This window comes from Numenius arquata, chromosome 1, assembly GCF_964106895.1.
Source record: "Numenius arquata chromosome 1, bNumArq3.hap1.1, whole genome shotgun sequence".
NCBI lineage: Eukaryota > Metazoa > Chordata > Aves > Charadriiformes > Scolopacidae > Numenius > Numenius arquata.
In genome coordinates this window covers 81,311,889-81,329,447 of record NC_133576.1, presented here as the reverse complement: position 1 = coordinate 81,329,447, position 17,559 = coordinate 81,311,889, and the positions used below count along the sequence as shown (strand labels likewise).

The 17,559-nt window shown below is 39.6% G+C and overlaps 1 protein-coding gene across 4 annotated transcripts in view; it reads right to left on the bottom strand.

Annotated features, from left to right (window-relative positions):
• FGF14 (fibroblast growth factor 14) overlaps positions 1–17,559 on the bottom strand; it is a 421,227-nt gene that overhangs the window by 130,468 nt on the left and 273,200 nt on the right. Inside the window, exon 1 of one of the 4 annotated variants that reach the window (XM_074144194.1) lies at positions 15,489–15,681. The exons of the other annotated variants lie outside the window; for them this stretch is intronic. Within the exon in view, the coding sequence (XP_074000295.1) occupies positions 15,489–15,681 (193 nt within the window). Of the gene's footprint in view, positions 1–15,488; positions 15,682–17,559 lie in introns of those variants that run through there. 4 annotated transcript variants of the gene reach the window in all.

Sequence of the window (17,559 nt, the reverse complement as noted above, 5' to 3'; positions counted from 1 at the left end):
TGCTTACCACTGTCATCACTCCTTTGTCATTATGTGAGAATAAAAAGGGGCACAAACCCTTACAAAATTTATGTTCAGTAGAGCTGCTAAAAATAAATCCTAGATAAATGAAGCAATTTCATTTGTTTAAACGTAGTCTTAAGTAATTTTTCTAAACTATGGACCATACTTATCTCTGCTTTCTTATAATGATGACTGGAACTTTCTAAGTTACACAGCTCTTGGTGTTAAACCTAGTATGTTGCTGTGCCTCCATATCTGAAGTTTAGCATGTTTGCTTATATTTGATAGTGCAACTCCTCTAAGAACGTAAACTAGAAGACCAATGCAACACACTGAAATCTGTCTGGCTGCCAAACATGACTTAATTTAGTAAGCATCCAGTAAAACTTCCACCAACAGAATGGTTTTAATTATATATATTAAATCAAGTCTGATTCTTTAAGAGACAAATAATAGCTTGATCACCGTTGGGTTTTTTTTTAAAGCTTCCATTCAAATGAAACCTTCCAGCATTTATTTCTAATAGGCCATAGCAGTTTAATGAACCCATAGGTATCCTTCCTTATATTCAAAGTGAACATGAACTTAAAGGTAAATGTATTTTTGATTCAATTTTAAGTTATAGAAAGACAAGTATTTGCAGAGATAGTTTTATCATTTGGAAAGAGAAAATTACCCGTCTTTAATTGCAGCAGAAAATATTTTTATTCTTCTTTCAAAATTGTGAAATAAGTAATCTTGTATCTGCAAGATTATTTGGAAAGATACATTTTTTATAACCTTCTTCCCCCTAAACATTCCTAAAATTAATATTAAGGTCATCCTGGTTTCTCGAATAGAAGAATACAAATGTTTCCACAAATATTATTTTTCCCCCTCAAATCTCTAAAGTACAAAGAACAAAACCTTCCCTTTAAAACATGTGAATTACAGGAAATACAGCATTACAGCTTTCACTGTCCCTCACTACATCTCACATGGCTTGTGTGGTTCTATCCATCCTCCCTCAGCTTCCTCTCCCTTGGAATATCTGATTTTCATGATTCTACTAAGGATCATCAGGAATGAATTGCAGTATTCTTTCATTATCAGCCATATGTGCTTGCAAAAAAAGAAATCAGGGACAAAAAAAGTCTAGAAATGGAAAGGTGTGATGAAAAAATGAAGGCAACCCATTACATGTGATAAGGGGATTTGAGGCAGCGTCATATATCTTTCCTGATGCAAGATTCCACTAAGCTCACTTTATATGCCTTAGGAAAACTAAACCAAAATTAAGAGCATGGACCATTCTGCAATTTTTACCAGTTCATTCCTCACTGGTCCAGTTCAGCAGTAGTGTAGAAGGGTCAGGTGCAGATATAAAGTAGAGGGTCATAAAAGTCCTGAATGTTAACAGCCCTGACTTTCCCATAGTTAAAGCTATACCATTAAAACCTACAAATGCAAACAATGTCAGAGGGACATCAGAATTATCAATGGTTAATGCACAGAATTGTACTTTTGCACAGCACTAAATGCACTATTTCCTTATCAAAAGCCTGTTCATGTATCTGCTACTGCCAGGCTACTTCTAATGTGCTGTAATGGCTGTTCTCACAGCCTTGCTTGCTAGTCCTAGTGGTGAACTCAGAATGAGGAGCAAGCTGCAGTTTCATGGGCTAAAATTAAAATCTCAGTCTGGAAAGATACATGTAACTTCTGTACATACAGAAATTAGCAAAATGGAATCAAAGTCTCTGATTTCGTTTACCAAAAACCTGTACAAAAGTTGGTTATGGTCATCAGCAAGTTGCAAACTTGCAGTCCCAGAACGAACTGGCTATATTTTTTTTTCCCTTTACAGAACTGAAACTAATTCCAACTATCTGTTTTATTCGCAGAATAAGAAAAGTGTTGGGTTTTTTTTATATCAGTGAAATACAGTGAAAATATCAGTGAAATAAACAGATATTTAAAAAAAATCAGTGAAATACACTGGTGATACAGGGATAAACCTGAAGTTCAGATTTGTTTTGCTGCATTTCTATATTGTTCATCTTTTAATATCTCTCCACCCATAGCAGAGCCTGACTTTGCTGCCAGCTCCACCCTACTGACCGGAATGACATAATTGCCATCAGGTAGTTGGTTGTCACAAACCAACTGTTACTCATGGCAGATAAGAGGCATTACAGAACTAACAGTGTAAAAGTTAAAACCTGAATATTTCATGTTACAATTACTTTCTGAATAAGTCTTGTATACCTATGATAGTTTTTTAGATGGAACAAAATATGTACAGCTCATTTGTTTGGGTTTTTTTTTTCCCCCTCGGGTTATCAGGTGTCTTACCAATACGTCTACAGCAGTGCCCAGTCAAGATGTGCCTGTCAAAACAGGCTTTGACTGAAAATGCTGTTCTGACAAAGCAGAAAATACAGCACACTTTGCAGTGGAAAACTCCACAAACCTAAATGTCGGTCTGTTTTCCCAGATGACAGTAACAGTCATTTTCTGAACAGCTTTGTTTAGTAAGTTGTTGGTATTACCACTCCTCTGATTTCCAAGCTGAAGCTTTGAAGCAGCCAGAGCAGTTTCCAACGCACTGCTATGTCCTTCTGTGAGGAGCTGCTTATTAAGCAGACCACAAACCACTTCTGCTCTGGTTTTGGGTTTTGAGTGGTCTCAAGGCGCGGGCCCAAGGCAACATGACTTCCAGCGGTCTAAGCTTTGTCACAGCAGAGCCAAGGATAACTATGGCCTCGCCTACATCAGGGAGTCATATCCTTCTCCTCAAGAGTCCAGGTGCTCGTGGAAGCAACATCACCACCTTACACATTTGCCACAGCAATCACATAAATATCTGGAGCAACCTTAACAGCCAATATCATAAGTGATCTACATGTGTTATGTATCTATAGCTGCATCCTGTTGCTATGATATGGAAAAAACAACTTCTTCCCTCCCTTCTACTGTTTTTTCTAATTTGCAGACGCATAGTTACCCAAGCAGTCTATAAGCACTATGGTATCTGTTTCACTGCTCGCAATGGAGCAAGAGGTGAGATCCAGCGCTGGTTGGTCTTACTGTAGTGACCGAGCAACAGTCTCACCGCCAGCCTTCCTGCAGCCTTACATAGCCTGCATTCGCTATGCAAAAGGATGGCAGCATAAATCCCCGTGACTCCAAATGGCAGGACTGAGCAACTGCATATTGGGATGGTCAGAGAACAATCCCATTCCCTTTCAAAAGCTTCTCTGCTGAAGTCTGCAGGCAAAGGTGGTGTCAGAGGGCTTTCAGAGCTATAGACATTCATATTTCTCCTTCCCCTGTGGGAATGCAAATAGGAAAATTTCTGTCTTGCTCCAAATATAGAGTCTGAATGACCTCAATAAAGAAAATCTATTCAATCTTCTCAGCTTCCACTGAAATAGGAGCTTAGACACCAGTAAATGAATAGACAAACTAACAATATTCAGAATTAGCTCACTGATCAACTGCTTCGCAATTGTTTAAAAAACACTGATTCAGTGCCTCCCTACAGAGAGGGAAGAATAAACATAACTAGTCACATGGTCAAAGTGCAGAAAGCCCAATTGCATCCAGTATGCAGAAAGACCAAGGTCCAATTCATCATGAAAATGTTCTCTGTAAACTCAACAAGGGGTACAAGACCAAAAAAACCATAATACTGGTATTTCAAAAGTTGTCCCCTAAAGACACTTTTCTATTTCCATGGCAGTGAACAGTAGAGTCCAAAACCGTGTAATTTTCATGTTACTTTAAAAAATAAAAATGCAAAAAAAAGCCTTCACAAGGATAAAAATTCAACCCGCTAATCAAATGGAGGCATTCAGGACTCACTGAGCTGTCAACATATTAGAGCCACTGTGCGAGACATTGCTGATACTATGGCAGAAGTGAAGAAACATTTTTTCACCTCCTACACAGCTATGACATATCCCTAAAAAAGAACTCTGTATGCCACAATCTATTGGACTCAGGATGAAAGTTGTGTCATTAGTCCTCTGGTGTCACATCTGAACTGCTTTGGAAAATAAACAGCGTGCACCCAAATTGTTCCTATGTAATAGCACACATCTACCTGGAAATTAACTGGAACTAACACTATTATACATACAAACTATTACACAATCAAAAACTAGCTGCATCTCATATAAATAGAGTAAATGGAATAAAAATAAATAGCAAATAGTTAAAGACTCTTTCTGTGTCAGGTCTTGTCTGCAGTAGTCTGTGCTATCCTTGATATGATTAACAGCAAAAAAATACCTAAAAAGAAAAACATTTTTTCTGCTTCAGGCTCCAAATGTGGCTGGTTTCCCTACTGTAATTAGGAACTGAAGTTAATCACAATACTTATATAAGTAAGAAGCCTAAATTCAAAGATACTGCTCCAAACAACCCCAATTATGTCCTAGATGGATACTAATATCAGGACAGAAATTAAAAAATTAAAAACTACATTATCTTTACAAGTCAATTTAATCTACATGTCTAGTCAGGTTGCTCAGGTGCATTCAACTTGCCCTGAGTGTACCTTACCATGACTGAATTTTCTTAAAGTTTAGCCAAAATTTGCAGTGAATGCTTTTGGAATAACAGTGTCAGCAATTTACTAACAATGCATACCCCCCCTTAATTACTTACACTCCACCCTTATAATTATACTTAAACACTTGTTAGCAAAGAGTAGAAAACAGGCTTATCTTCCTTACACTCCCCCCTATATTTAAAACAAATGCCAACTGTGAAAACCAAAATACCAATACCCTGCAAAGTTGGTAACGAGCTGACAAAATTACGGTTAAGAACCTCTAAGCACAAACATTTTTTTAAGATAAGATTCACTATTCCTCATCTCATATTCACAAGTTCCTCATACTTGTGCCACTTGGACTGCTTAAACCATGGGGGTTTTTAGCTGTTATTACTGGAGCTCTGCAAGTGCAGATGTTTAGTTAAGTCAGATCCTGAATTTTTGGCTGCTTATCCATGACAAGCTTTGAATAGGACCTGCCCACTGACATCCAATGACTTAGAAAGCTACCCCAGTAATGCAACAGAAATGTTTACTTATACCACCGGTTTGGTTCATTTCAGCCATTACATTTGCAACATAAAACCCTGGTAAACAGTGTGATGATTGATTGATTGAACTGTACTGAATACGGGAAGTGGCGCTGACATGGCCATTGGCTTCATCCTGCCACTTTGTCATTGCAACAAGAAGACATAAAAGACTGTTTATACCTTAGTTTAACTACAACCACATTATTCAGGCTTAATGTACGCTGATTTTAGTAGCTTTTGACTGTAGCTTTAACTCATCAGGAAAATCTGATGAGTTTTTGTTTCTCTGTTGTTAAGAGACACACTTTTGAGATAAAAACATTTGAGTGTACTGATATACCTATCTGTAAGTAGAGAACTACAGAGTATGGCTAATGGGAATGGCTTTGTTTTTCTTTCTTTCTGTGGTTTGGAGTCAATTATCTTATCTCTACCATGACATTCACTATTTCCAAAGAAAGATGGCTGCTTACTAGCAACATTCAGGGTTTTCTAAATGCCGTAATTCATATAAATCTGAGCCATCCACTCATTTTGATTTATTTACATGCATAGCTTTTTTGCTGGTTTTACATACGTTACAACAGAATACTTTTTATACTGAGCATTACCTATCAATTTTACAAAGATTTCCAGAATCATGTGCATTACATCAAAAGATCTGTTTTTAGGGTAGCAACATCACAACCTCGCAGTTATTTAGCACATATAAGCTACTTAGACAACAGAATTTAATGAATAAATTTACATCTACAAAAGGACTAAAATGCTAAATTTCTTACTTGTACACAAATTGCACATTTGGGGACATCTGACCTTTAGAGCTTAAAATTAAAAAGTTGTGTCTCCTTTTCCTTAAATATGGCCATAAAAAAATCATTACTGAGGCTCTCTGGAAGCAGGCCTCTCATTTGCTTTAGCAAAAGTCTATGGAAACAGGAACTGGAATGACAGTTATTTCTAATTTGTCAGAAAACTAAAATATACCTGGAAGCAATTATGAAGTGGAATTTACCTCTAATGCCTGGAAGAGTTCAACCATAAACTAATCTCTGCATAAAACCATCTTCAGAGGGGAAAAAAAAGAAAGGTAAGTATAAAAAAGGTTCTCAGAATCCAGACTGTTATTTTGAGCAAGCCAAAACTATGGTAGTAAGGGAGTTAAGACTACCGTCTTAATTTTTTATTATTTATAAAAAAGGTATAAATTATCTGTGCACCAGACTCTGTTTGGAATCTGTGATAAACACAAAATTTGACTACACAAATAAAGCTGTTCAGATGAAAAAATAACTTGCTTGGTAGTGAGAAATGATGATGATGATGTGTATTGTTCACTATTAGTAATTTTCTAATGAGTTCCTTAGGAGGAACATATATATTTTCAAATCCTTAAAAATTACACAAGCTGATTTCAATAATATTTTCTAGAAACAGCAAAGGTTTGCATTTCTTCAGACTACCTGCATCAGCAGGGATCAATATCTCTCAACTTTTTAACCCCACAAATAGTTTTCTATTGAAAAATTCTGAAGTATCCTATGTTATTTTATAATTAGTCCTACTTCTTGACATAGATATGATCCAAGATAATTGATAAGATAATGAAAAGGAACTAACAGCAGGAGGGATCCATTATTAACTTTTTGTGTGTCCCTATACAAGAAAATGGGGAGACAACCATGCTTAGGTCTTCATCCTGAAATCATACCTCTACTTGCTTGAGGGCAAGCATGCATAATCTTCAGGATTTCAATGCCAGAAGTTTACCTCCAGGTACAAGCCTGACCAGAGCTCTGATAGTACAAGATTTGCAGTGGACACAAGGGGAGCCTTGCTAAAATCCAAAAGGCTGTAGCAAAGCCATTCTGCCATGCAAGTCTCATTCTAGTGCCATAGAAAGAGATTCCATAGTGGATGATATCTTACTTTTTGTTGGCTTAAATAACAGTTTAAAATGCTGTCAGGAACAAAGTATTACACATTTCATGTGTATTTGTTCTGATTACAAAGAAGGAACTGTTCTGATTACACAGCAAGAAAAGTGAAAGAAGAAAATAGAGCAATAAAGGTTAGGAGTTCATTTATTTCATAGTGGCATTACAGTGGCAAATTTTTCAACTCATCAGAATTTCATATGAAGAGATACAAACCACTAATTAAGGTAGAGGAATTCAAATCTCAGTTATACGTAATGTACATAAATGAAAAAGAGAGGAGCATCTGTTTAAGCTGGGATATTCACAATGCATAAAGCAGCAAGTGTGTGAACAACTGAACAGCTCAGTAAATGTTGCAAGATTTTGGAACAGTTACAAACTATAATCCATGAACTACAGAGTTTAGGTTATAAGGGAGAATAGTTGAAGAAAAACCTTACTTCATCACACTTATGAACATACTAATTTGTTGTAAGACTGTTCTTAAAACCAAAACAAAGAAGAAACAATCATGGATTAAAACCAAAATAAATAAAAACATAAATACCTATTTTATTTATACTCTAACAAACAGACTGTTCCTTATGAATTACTAATAATCTTCACACATGTTCTAATCACAAAAATTATGTCTGCTGTTACCTGAAAAGCTCTGTTACAAATTTGGAAAGAAAATATAAGTATCATACTGAAAGAGACTTCTTGTTGGAAGTACTCACTCTTTCATTACAGAATGTACTTTTTAAAGAAGAGCACTGACATAATCTAGGCATTATAGATATGTAATGTTTTCATATAAATAGGTTTATATATACCATAAATTTAGTATTTATGATCACAGAAGTCTGAAGTAAATTGTTGCCTTTCAAAGACGTCCTTCTTTCACACTACAGTAAATACTACAATAAAAGCATAGCAATTTTATTAAAAACAAACAAACAAACAAAAAATATTGCTTTAGTTTTACATGGTAAGTAAGGGAGTCTCTTTTTAACAGTCAGGGAGTGCAAATTCTCATCAAAACTGAACTAGAAATATCTATAATGCATTACTGTGTTAAGGGAGACCCCTAGAACCAGCTCCCACCTCTAGGCTCATAGTTCCACAAGAATCTCTGCTGTAAAGAAACCTGCTGACCTTTTCTTAAGCCTGACATATCTGTTGTTTCCTGAGTGACTTTGAAATTCAGTAATAAAAACACCCTGAGGCTTGAAAAGTCCCTTTTCCCTGGGACATGAAATTCCTCTCAGGTTTACCTCTACAATGAACCATTAAAAAATGGAAACTAATTAAAAAAAACCCAACACATTAGTTCCTTTCTCTCATTTGGATTTTTTCAAAAAGCACTGGAAATAGTCTAGCAACCAAAACTAGATGCTTTCTGGAGCCAGGCTTCACAGTGCCAAAGAGGGAGCAGCAGCAAAGTGTACTGGATACATCTCAGAGTTTGCAAAAAAAAAGGCAAAAATGGCAGGCTTTGCAATGGAAATGATTGTTAATTAAGAAGGACTTTTTCTTTTTACCTTTTTTTAAAAATTAACTTCTACAGAGAGAAAAAGACCATGTGCTTGTGTTTCATAATACTGAATTATTCTTACATGAAATAAAATGTTTGATTTAATATTTTAAACAAATGCTGAATTCCATCATGTATTTATGCTGGTTATTGCCAATCAGCAGTCCAATATTGGTTCAATTTCCAGCAGTTTTATGGCACAGTAATTCCAATGCCTTTCAAGAGTTCTACACCTGGGCAAGGGATTAGATTCAAGACCACAGATTTAATTAAATTGTTTAATTGAGTTACATCCTAGAGATTACACTTCATATCCTAGAGAAATGATACCCTTCACATTCCTATTTCAGTCAACTTCCTCTAGCTTCATTATGAAAAACTTACTGAACAACCAATATCATGTTTATTAGTTTGCACTGACCATTTTACAAAGGCAAGTAAAACATTCAGGGATCCTGAAAACCTCGAGGTTTCTGTACTTTTTTTCACTACAGTCCATCAATTTAAAATCTATATCAGCCTTTTACTATTTACTTCTTTCAATCTGCTGTTAGCTTTCCTTTGAAATAGCAAAATTCTCCATATTCTTTGGTTATACATTTATTTATTCACAGAAATGTAGATTTAAGTAATGTCACCTATTTCAGGATATGCTGAAACCACCTCTAGTTTCTAACAGAGAATCAGAACTTGAGAGTCCTGGCCTCAACTCCTGCCTGTCCCTAACTTGATCCAATTATATGTTCCTAAATCCTGGCACTAAAAGCAGCTAGTCTTTCTTGGTACCAGGAAAGGGTATGTTCCCTCATTTTCAGTCCCATAGGAAAATACATTGGAAGATCTAAACTTGATTAACTGAGTTATCAGATTTATATAGTTGAAATGAAAAACTAAACCCCTAATGTACAGAAATGTTACAGTCTCCAATGCAATGAAAGCAGGTTGCTGATTTTAGATCACAATGGAGAAAATCAGAGCTTTACTAATTTTCTCATCCTCTTCTGCCATGGAATGTGGTATCATATATTCTTTCTATTTTCACAGCACTCAGTGTATGGCAGAGTGTATGATCTGAATTAGCAGATCTCTAAGATCTTGAGAACAAAAATGTACTGGTTTCAAAGGGTTTCAAAAAAAGCTGATGGCACAGAAAGAGTACATGCCATTGGGGTATATCTTCCTGTCTGTCACTAACTAATACTTGCCCAAGGTAGAAAAGAGTGTACATATGACCAAGCAAGATAGGCCTCTGTTTACTCATTACAAAAATTGGGTAGTCAATCTCACAGTTTTGTGTCTTTTCAAATTTCTAAATTATACTTAGAATCTAAATCAAAACACTGTAGCAGCAGTTTTCTATAATAAACTTTGAGTGTTAGCTCTATATTAAAATTGATTACTACTGTTTATAAGCTACTAACTTGAAAATAATTATTCAAAATTACTTTTAAGCACTCAGTTTAATTCAAACCAACAGACTGAAATACATGGGAAAAAATGACATCCACTAATAGATTAGATATTGTTAAAGGATAGAATTCTATCTCTAAATACAGTATAGAAACCTGACCTCAGCTACAACCTTTCTATCGCTACACCACCATGAATCAGAAACCACCTATGCTGAAATCTTCCTTAAAGTCTCTATTAACCAGATAATTTAGTTGTAAAATGCATTTAATAGTTATAATAACTGATATACCTTAAAAAAAGATCACTGTATGTGAACAGAAACTGCCTGAACTTTGGAGATCCAGCAAGATCCCTCAAGAATGAAGAGTTCATTTGCTGATAAAGAGTTAAATCACCAATTACTGAGTGAAGATAGTGAAAAGCAATGTTTCTATATAGGAAAAGTGAAATTTGGGATCCTCCAATTTCCAATATCCTCCATATATGCAAATTTCCTGAGGTAAATAAATGTAAACCAATGCTTATCAGGAAGAAAGAACTGACAAAAAAAAAACCAAACAAACACCATAGTTCTTTACAGACAAAACAAGCAAGGAATTCAAGTCAAAACAACTATGAAGCCTTTGAGAAATTTCAAAGAAATCTTAACTTGCAACTATTACCAAACTTAGAATATTTAGAAAATTTAAGTTAAAATACTTGGTACTCTCTGAAGTTATCTGATTCCTACTTTTAGCACAACATTTTAATATATGCAATGTGTATAGTTAAGTTTTTCTACTCGTTTTACATTAAAACAGGAGATATTCTGAAATAACTTTGGTACAGCACCACATGTACATTAAATGCATGCTATTCTATCACCCCTATTTAAGATATTTCTAAAAATCAATAGTCTCTAAAATTATCATACCATTTAAATGTTATTTTTCCCCATTTCCCCTCAAAAATATCTCATTCATCACTGTTAGAGACACCAAGACCAGTTCAGAATAAGAGAATTACATTCCAGCTGTTACTACATTTCTTTTTAAAGCCTCCATTAGCAAGCACAGGGTCTATGTGAAATATTGAATGCTTGGAAAAGAAAAATTGACACTCAGTCTAGCAAACCACATGTTCAAAAATAATTTTAAAATATGCTTTGAGTATTTTACATGAGATACAGCATATTTACGCATTTTTAATTTGTGATGATCACGCAGTCCTTTGAACAGATTAGCAGCAACAAAAGAAAATATTTTGAAAAATTAAGATTTTCTTATATATGCTGGTAAAACCAGGTTTAAAGTTTCAAAAGGGTTATGGGTTAATCAATTTCATTTGAAGAAAAGTAATGAAGAATAAGCAGTCCAGTTCAACACCCAGAAATATAGACGGTCTTGCACCTATACAGTGCAGCAGCTGTGGGCTTTAGTGAACTGCCAAGAATAATTAATTCTGAGGACAGTCACATAGGAAAGCGCAGCTACAAGTTTTGGTCCACTGGAACCTGGAGCAAGTCAGATCATCCGAGACTGGAGCAAACTGATTGGGATTCGATGCGGTTTCCACACCTGTGTGGACAGATCTCCATTTCAGTTCCACTTCGTCATTCCACAAGTAGGAGAACTAAAAACTATTTAAGGCAGTATGTATATGGGGAATTATCATACATGTGAGATTATGGGCCACTCCCACATCTGCCACAAAACATACGCTGATAAATTTTCAAGAAATGCTTTCTTTGGAGAATTAAATTACCTTTGTAGATGCAATAAAATGTAATCAGTGCATTTTCTGAACATGTTCCCTAGGTCTCTCTTTCTCATAAATATTAATGTAGAAAATCAGAGGCCAAGTCATTCCAAAATTCATACACTCCATGTATAAATTTAGAAGTTTTAATGTGGTATTAACACACAGATACAGTAAACATCAGACTTCGTTTTTAATACATTTAAATGTTGAGTATTTTCCAGTAGAATACTCTCAAGGGACCTAATTAACCAAATGACGATTTTTCAGATTAGCAAAGAAGCTAGATATGTAGATGAAAATACAGGCTAAGAAGTTTAACTTTGCACTAGTGACAAGCATACGTTTTTAATCTCTGTGCACTGTAGTCGTATGAGGTGAAGAACTGACATTCATTTTCTTATTATTATTGGGTAGCCCCAGGTTATATAAGGTTATTTCACATGAAGACTCAAAATCTTGTCTGTCAATTCTCCCATTTGTCATTATATTAACATAAATTAAACCATTATAACTGAACAACCTCTAATCCAGGACAGGATGATTCATAATTGATTGATGTCTGGCATCAGTGTCAGGCAAGATCTTGGCTCCATGGCTACCCGGAAATTAATGACAGTGATTTCTTCATCAGATGACAGGTAGGATAAAATAAAGATGCACTATATTTGAGATATCATAATGCAAAACAATATGAATCAAAACTGTCCGGTAAATGAAAACGGTTTGATCCTGTCAGTAGATTATCAGACAAGTCTCCCACAGAAATCACTTTGCCAGTTTAATTCATTAATCAAAGTTTTAGAAAAGCTGTTTAAAACTGTCATTGCATCTATCATTAGAGCCAATATAGAAGCAAATACAAATATTACCCTTTACCTTGAGTGATCTCCTGGATGTATCTTTAATGATACCCTTCCTAAATGTTAGTCTCCCAAAACACACTTATGTTGGTATTTTAGTATGCCCCTAAAGGAAGGACCATGAACAGAAAATTAGTCATAATGACAGAAAAATTTTATATTCAGTTGGGGGTACATATGATTTTAGCATGTTATGTTAGTAATAACTTTGTTCACAAATAACTCCCACTGAACAAGAACAGTACTAACAGAGATTTTTTAAGGAGAGTTTACAAATTAAGAATTTTTTGAAGTTTGCTAACATATTGGTATGTGTGCATACATTGTGTATATCTATTTATCTAATTCACATACACATGGATGTACAAGAGTAAATGTATATTTTTAATTTAAAAAGCAGCATCACTAGTTTTTGCTGCCTGGATCTTTCAAAGATGAGAAGACACTTATTTTTCAAATGGAAGTACAAAGTAAAACACTTTTTTATTCAATGAGAAATACAGTGTAGATTTTACTTCTCTACATAACAAATATTTTACATATACTTCTACTCTTCCATTGAATTGTATGAGAATGCTATGGATGGTTTGTCACATCTCGATTAGCTCATTTTTCACAATGCTCTCATGACACTCTGTATATCATTTTCACAAGGTTTATTTGTCAAAATCCCATAGCACCTTTCTGACAACAGATGTTTTGAAATGCATCCTATTTTGCTTGGCAAAGACTTATTTTAATGGGTTTGACAGTATGATTTCAGTGAAGAATTCAGTGGTCATTTAACTCAGTTTAAGAAAATTAAAGAGACTCTCATAAATGTTCATTTTGTAACTGATAGAAGCTACTTCTAAGGCAATGAGACTTATAAAAAGTGTTTTTTTCCAAATGATTATTCATTCTATTATTAGTTCTGCATAGGATATTTAAGCAACAACTTCTGCTTGATTGTTTCTTCAGTTTCCCTCCTAAATAGCATGCAACTTTGAATCCACAGGTACCCCATGTATCACTTAGCGCATCATGAACATACACAGTAAAAGGCAGGACACTATTGTTTTCAGCAGGAATTCTTACGGATGAGCAGTAATTCTGAGATCTTAACGTTACTCAATGGATAAATATCACCATGTCTCCATTTGAAGGATTCTTACAGAAAATAGTCGAGGGTCTGATGCTGCAGACTTCACTAGTGAATAGCCCTTGTTCTGATTATTCTTACTGAAATCATCTGTACCGGTGGTACGGGTTAGCAGTTGAGTTATGTTTTAATCCAGTTCTTTATTCAAGTATGTCACAAAGTGCCTTATGAAAAAAATGAATGAATGAAAAAGGATGAGTTTAGAAATCTCTTTAAAGCCCCTTCCCACCTAAGAAAATGTTTGGCATCTCAGTGCTGTGAGACTGTCATCTCCTCCTCAAACCATAACTGTCAAATACAGAGTTTTCCCCCAAGTAAGACTGCACAGGTGGTTGAGAACAATTGCTCAGTTAGCAAATCCCCCTAAACTTGTTTTCATAAATAAATATCACATATATAAATCCACTATCATAAACCAAGTACTCTAGCCTTCTTTTTAAACACAGATGAAGATTGCCTAAAAATAAGCCACCATAGACTTTACCACTGACATGTTCTTGCTCATCTCCCTTACTCTACTATCTAAAAATGTGAAGATTTAGCTTGCATTAGGAGTTACAGAAACAATCCTTACAGTAATAAAGCCATGTAAAATTAAAATTGTATGGATTTTGTTGATTTATGCTATTTCAAGTATAAAGCATGGGAAAAAAAAAACAAGAAGGATCAGTCAGGGCAGATCACTGATTACGCTTCTTTGAATTATTTTCCGACCCAACCTAAAGAGGACCTATAGTATATGTACCAAACTACAACACATGGTGGCATTCTCTAATGTGACAGAGGATGGCTTGTAGTTTACCATTGCCTGGTACGTATTAGCCACGTTTCGAGTGATACTTAACATTTTCACTCTTCATAATACAATCCTTTTGTTCTAAAACTACTTGTTTCCTGAGGACGAGTACAAAATAAGCCATCATCATTTCTGAATGCTGTTGAATATTGAGTTGAAAACCACTAAATTAAAAAAAAAAATAGAGAAGTCATTGCAATATCATTTAACTCCTTTTATTTCTAGGGTTCCAATACAAAGCACTGATAAAATGCAATCACCATGGTACTAGTTTTAGTCGCCTCGGTTGACTACTGGCCATCTACCCCCAAGAATTGCCTGAAAAACTTGCCGGTCTATATGAAGCGGCCCTTGACCTGAGATGGGCAGCGAACAGACCGACCCACACCCGGGCACCCGCCAGGATACGGGGCTCTTCCACAGCTACCTCTCACTTTGGCCACTGGGAAGCCACCAGGCACTACGACCAGGCTATGCCTACCAAAGCCAAGCGGGCAGCTCAAGGAAGGGACGGGTGAGCGAGGGTTCCCAGGCACCGGACTCAAAAAGCTTTCCACGCTGTGTGCTCTTTGTCCTTTCAAGAAAAAACACGGGGGAGACGGGGACACGCGGGGCGGCGGGCAGGGCTCACGCCACAACGTGCGGGTCACCTCCCCCGAGGGGCTTCCTGCCGCGGAGCCCACCTGCCGTGGCCAACACCTGCGTCCTCAGGGCGACCTGGGCCTGCCGGCCGCGGCTCCCCGGGCGGGGCGGCGGCGCAGGCAGGCAGCGGGCGGCAAGGCGGGGGTCCCGGACGGGGAGCCGCCGCTCCCCTCAACCCGCGGAGCCCTTCAGGGGAGGGAGCCGGGAGCCTCCCGCTGAGTTGAGCGGGGGCGGGGGTTGCCGCCTCCCGCCGCGGCGGCGCCCGGCCCGGGAAGTTGCTCGCCACAGGTTGCCCCCCTTTCCCGCCCGCCCCACACCCCGGCAGCCACCCCCCCGGGCGGGACCGGCCACAGGGACGCACCTTGGCGCCGCAACCGCCGCTTCTTGAGCCCGAAGATGCGGACCTTGGAGAAAATGTCCACCAGGTTGCCGTTGCAGAGCCCCCGGTTCTTGCTGGGGCTGTTCCGCCTCCTGCTGGCCGAGGGCCGGTCCCAGTGCTGCTCCCTCGCCTGCCGCTTCTGGCGGATCAAGCCGCTGGCGATGGCCGCTGCCATGGCTGCTCGCCGGCTCGCCCACGCCGGCCGGCGCCGCGACGGGCAGGGGGGAGGGCGGCGGTGGCGGGGCGCTCAGCCCCGGCGGGGACCCATCCCCGGGGGCGCGGGCGAGCGGGAGCCTCCTCCGGCCCGGGGCGCGGCTGCAGCGGGGCACCCCCTCCCTTCCTCCGGCCGGCGGGAGCTGCCGCCGCCGCCGCGGGTCACCGCATGGGTGCCCCGCCGCCCCTCCCGCCGTGCCCCGGCGCAGGGGCACCTGCTCGGCCGCGGGTGTCTGGCGGCAGGACTGGCGGCGCAGAGCGGAGCGGAGCGGGGCGAGGGGGACTCGGGGTAGAGCCGCGCTCCGTCGGGTCGGGTCGGGTCCGGCCGGCAGCGACGCCTCCCCCGGGGCTGCCCCTCAGTCCCGCGCCACCGCCGCCGCCCGCTCGCCCGCCGCTGCCATCGCCGCGGCCGGGGCGGCTACCGCCGCCTCTTCCAGGCTCCCGCCTGATGATTGCCAAGTGCTTCAGAAATCAGCATCTGGAGAGAGCAATCTTCTTCTCCGGGGAGAGCTCTAATCACGGCTCTTCAGTCCCACCCCGCTCCAGCCTCCCCTACACACACACACACACACACGCTCACACACACAGACACGCACCGCTGGAGCTTTTTTTGTCCTCCCCAAGGCGAGGGGCGGTGAGGGTGCAGGGGGCGGAGGAGGAGACGGGGGAAAGGCAGGAGAATAAAGCAAAGGGGGCGAGGGGCGGAGGGAAGGGGTGTTGCTGATGCGGTTTTCTGGTGGGAACCAGCGGGTTCCCGGCGGATCCGCCGCCAGCTGCCTTTGCTCCCCCTTAGCTTTATGGATGGCTTCGTGCGGGGCTCACTCCCTGCTGGGCGCTGCCGGAGGGGCGCATGGCCCTCCTCGTCCTCCGCCGCCCACCCCGGCACACCGAGGCACCCTGGCACGCACCCTCTCTCCTGCTCCCTCGCACCGGCTACCCCCGCCGGGAACACCGGTACCTGTCCCCGTCCCCAGGCCGGGGAAGCTGCGGGGGCAGCGGAAGGCGAGTGAGGAGGCAGGGCGCCCATCTGCCCCTCCTCGTCCCGCACCCCGGGAACGGACAGGGTCGGGGTGGGGGTGGGGGGTTGTCCGACGGGAGAAGGGGTTCTGCTGCATGTGAAAGATTTGGAGCCGTGAGGAAGAAACACACCAACGAGGCTGAGGGGACCTTCTACCCAAACCAACACACGCTCATTGGGAGACAAGGTTATAGCACCAGCAGACTTTTAACTCAGAACAGGAACTGATTTCTAGTGTTTCAGAAATACCGAAGGAATTTCACAGGGCACCCACAAACAGCCGCAGTAGGTGGATTGGTTGATCCCCAGCACCATGTAGAATTATTTCCTTTTTTTCATAGTCTACAAATTGGAGCATTTGAGCAAGCACCAGCCAAGCTCACTAGACACAGAATGCCTAAGGAGTCTCTGCCCCAAGGAATTCGCAATACACTGCAGCTAATAAATACTATGTAAAATAAGACATTTCATGTCTCTCCATCTTTTTCTGTTGGGTCTTCTCCCTTTTCACATAAGGGCTCAATGTTTTTTGAATTTACTTTCTGCCAGCCTAATGGTGAAAATTCCTGAAGTTGTAAGTAACCAGAGGAAAGTAGAAAAAGAAAACCAGCAACTACACAGAGAAATTGCAGAATTACCCTATAAGGAAAGGCAGATGCTCACATAGGGAAATATTCTGTAATAAATATCTATTTTTTTATATTGTTTTCAGAATACTCTGATTTCTTATTAGGTGGCTCTGTACAAAACCAGGCTTTGATGTGTAAATATCCATCCAGAATAATTTGGTGATTTTTGATACAGAACCTGATAGGTAAGAGT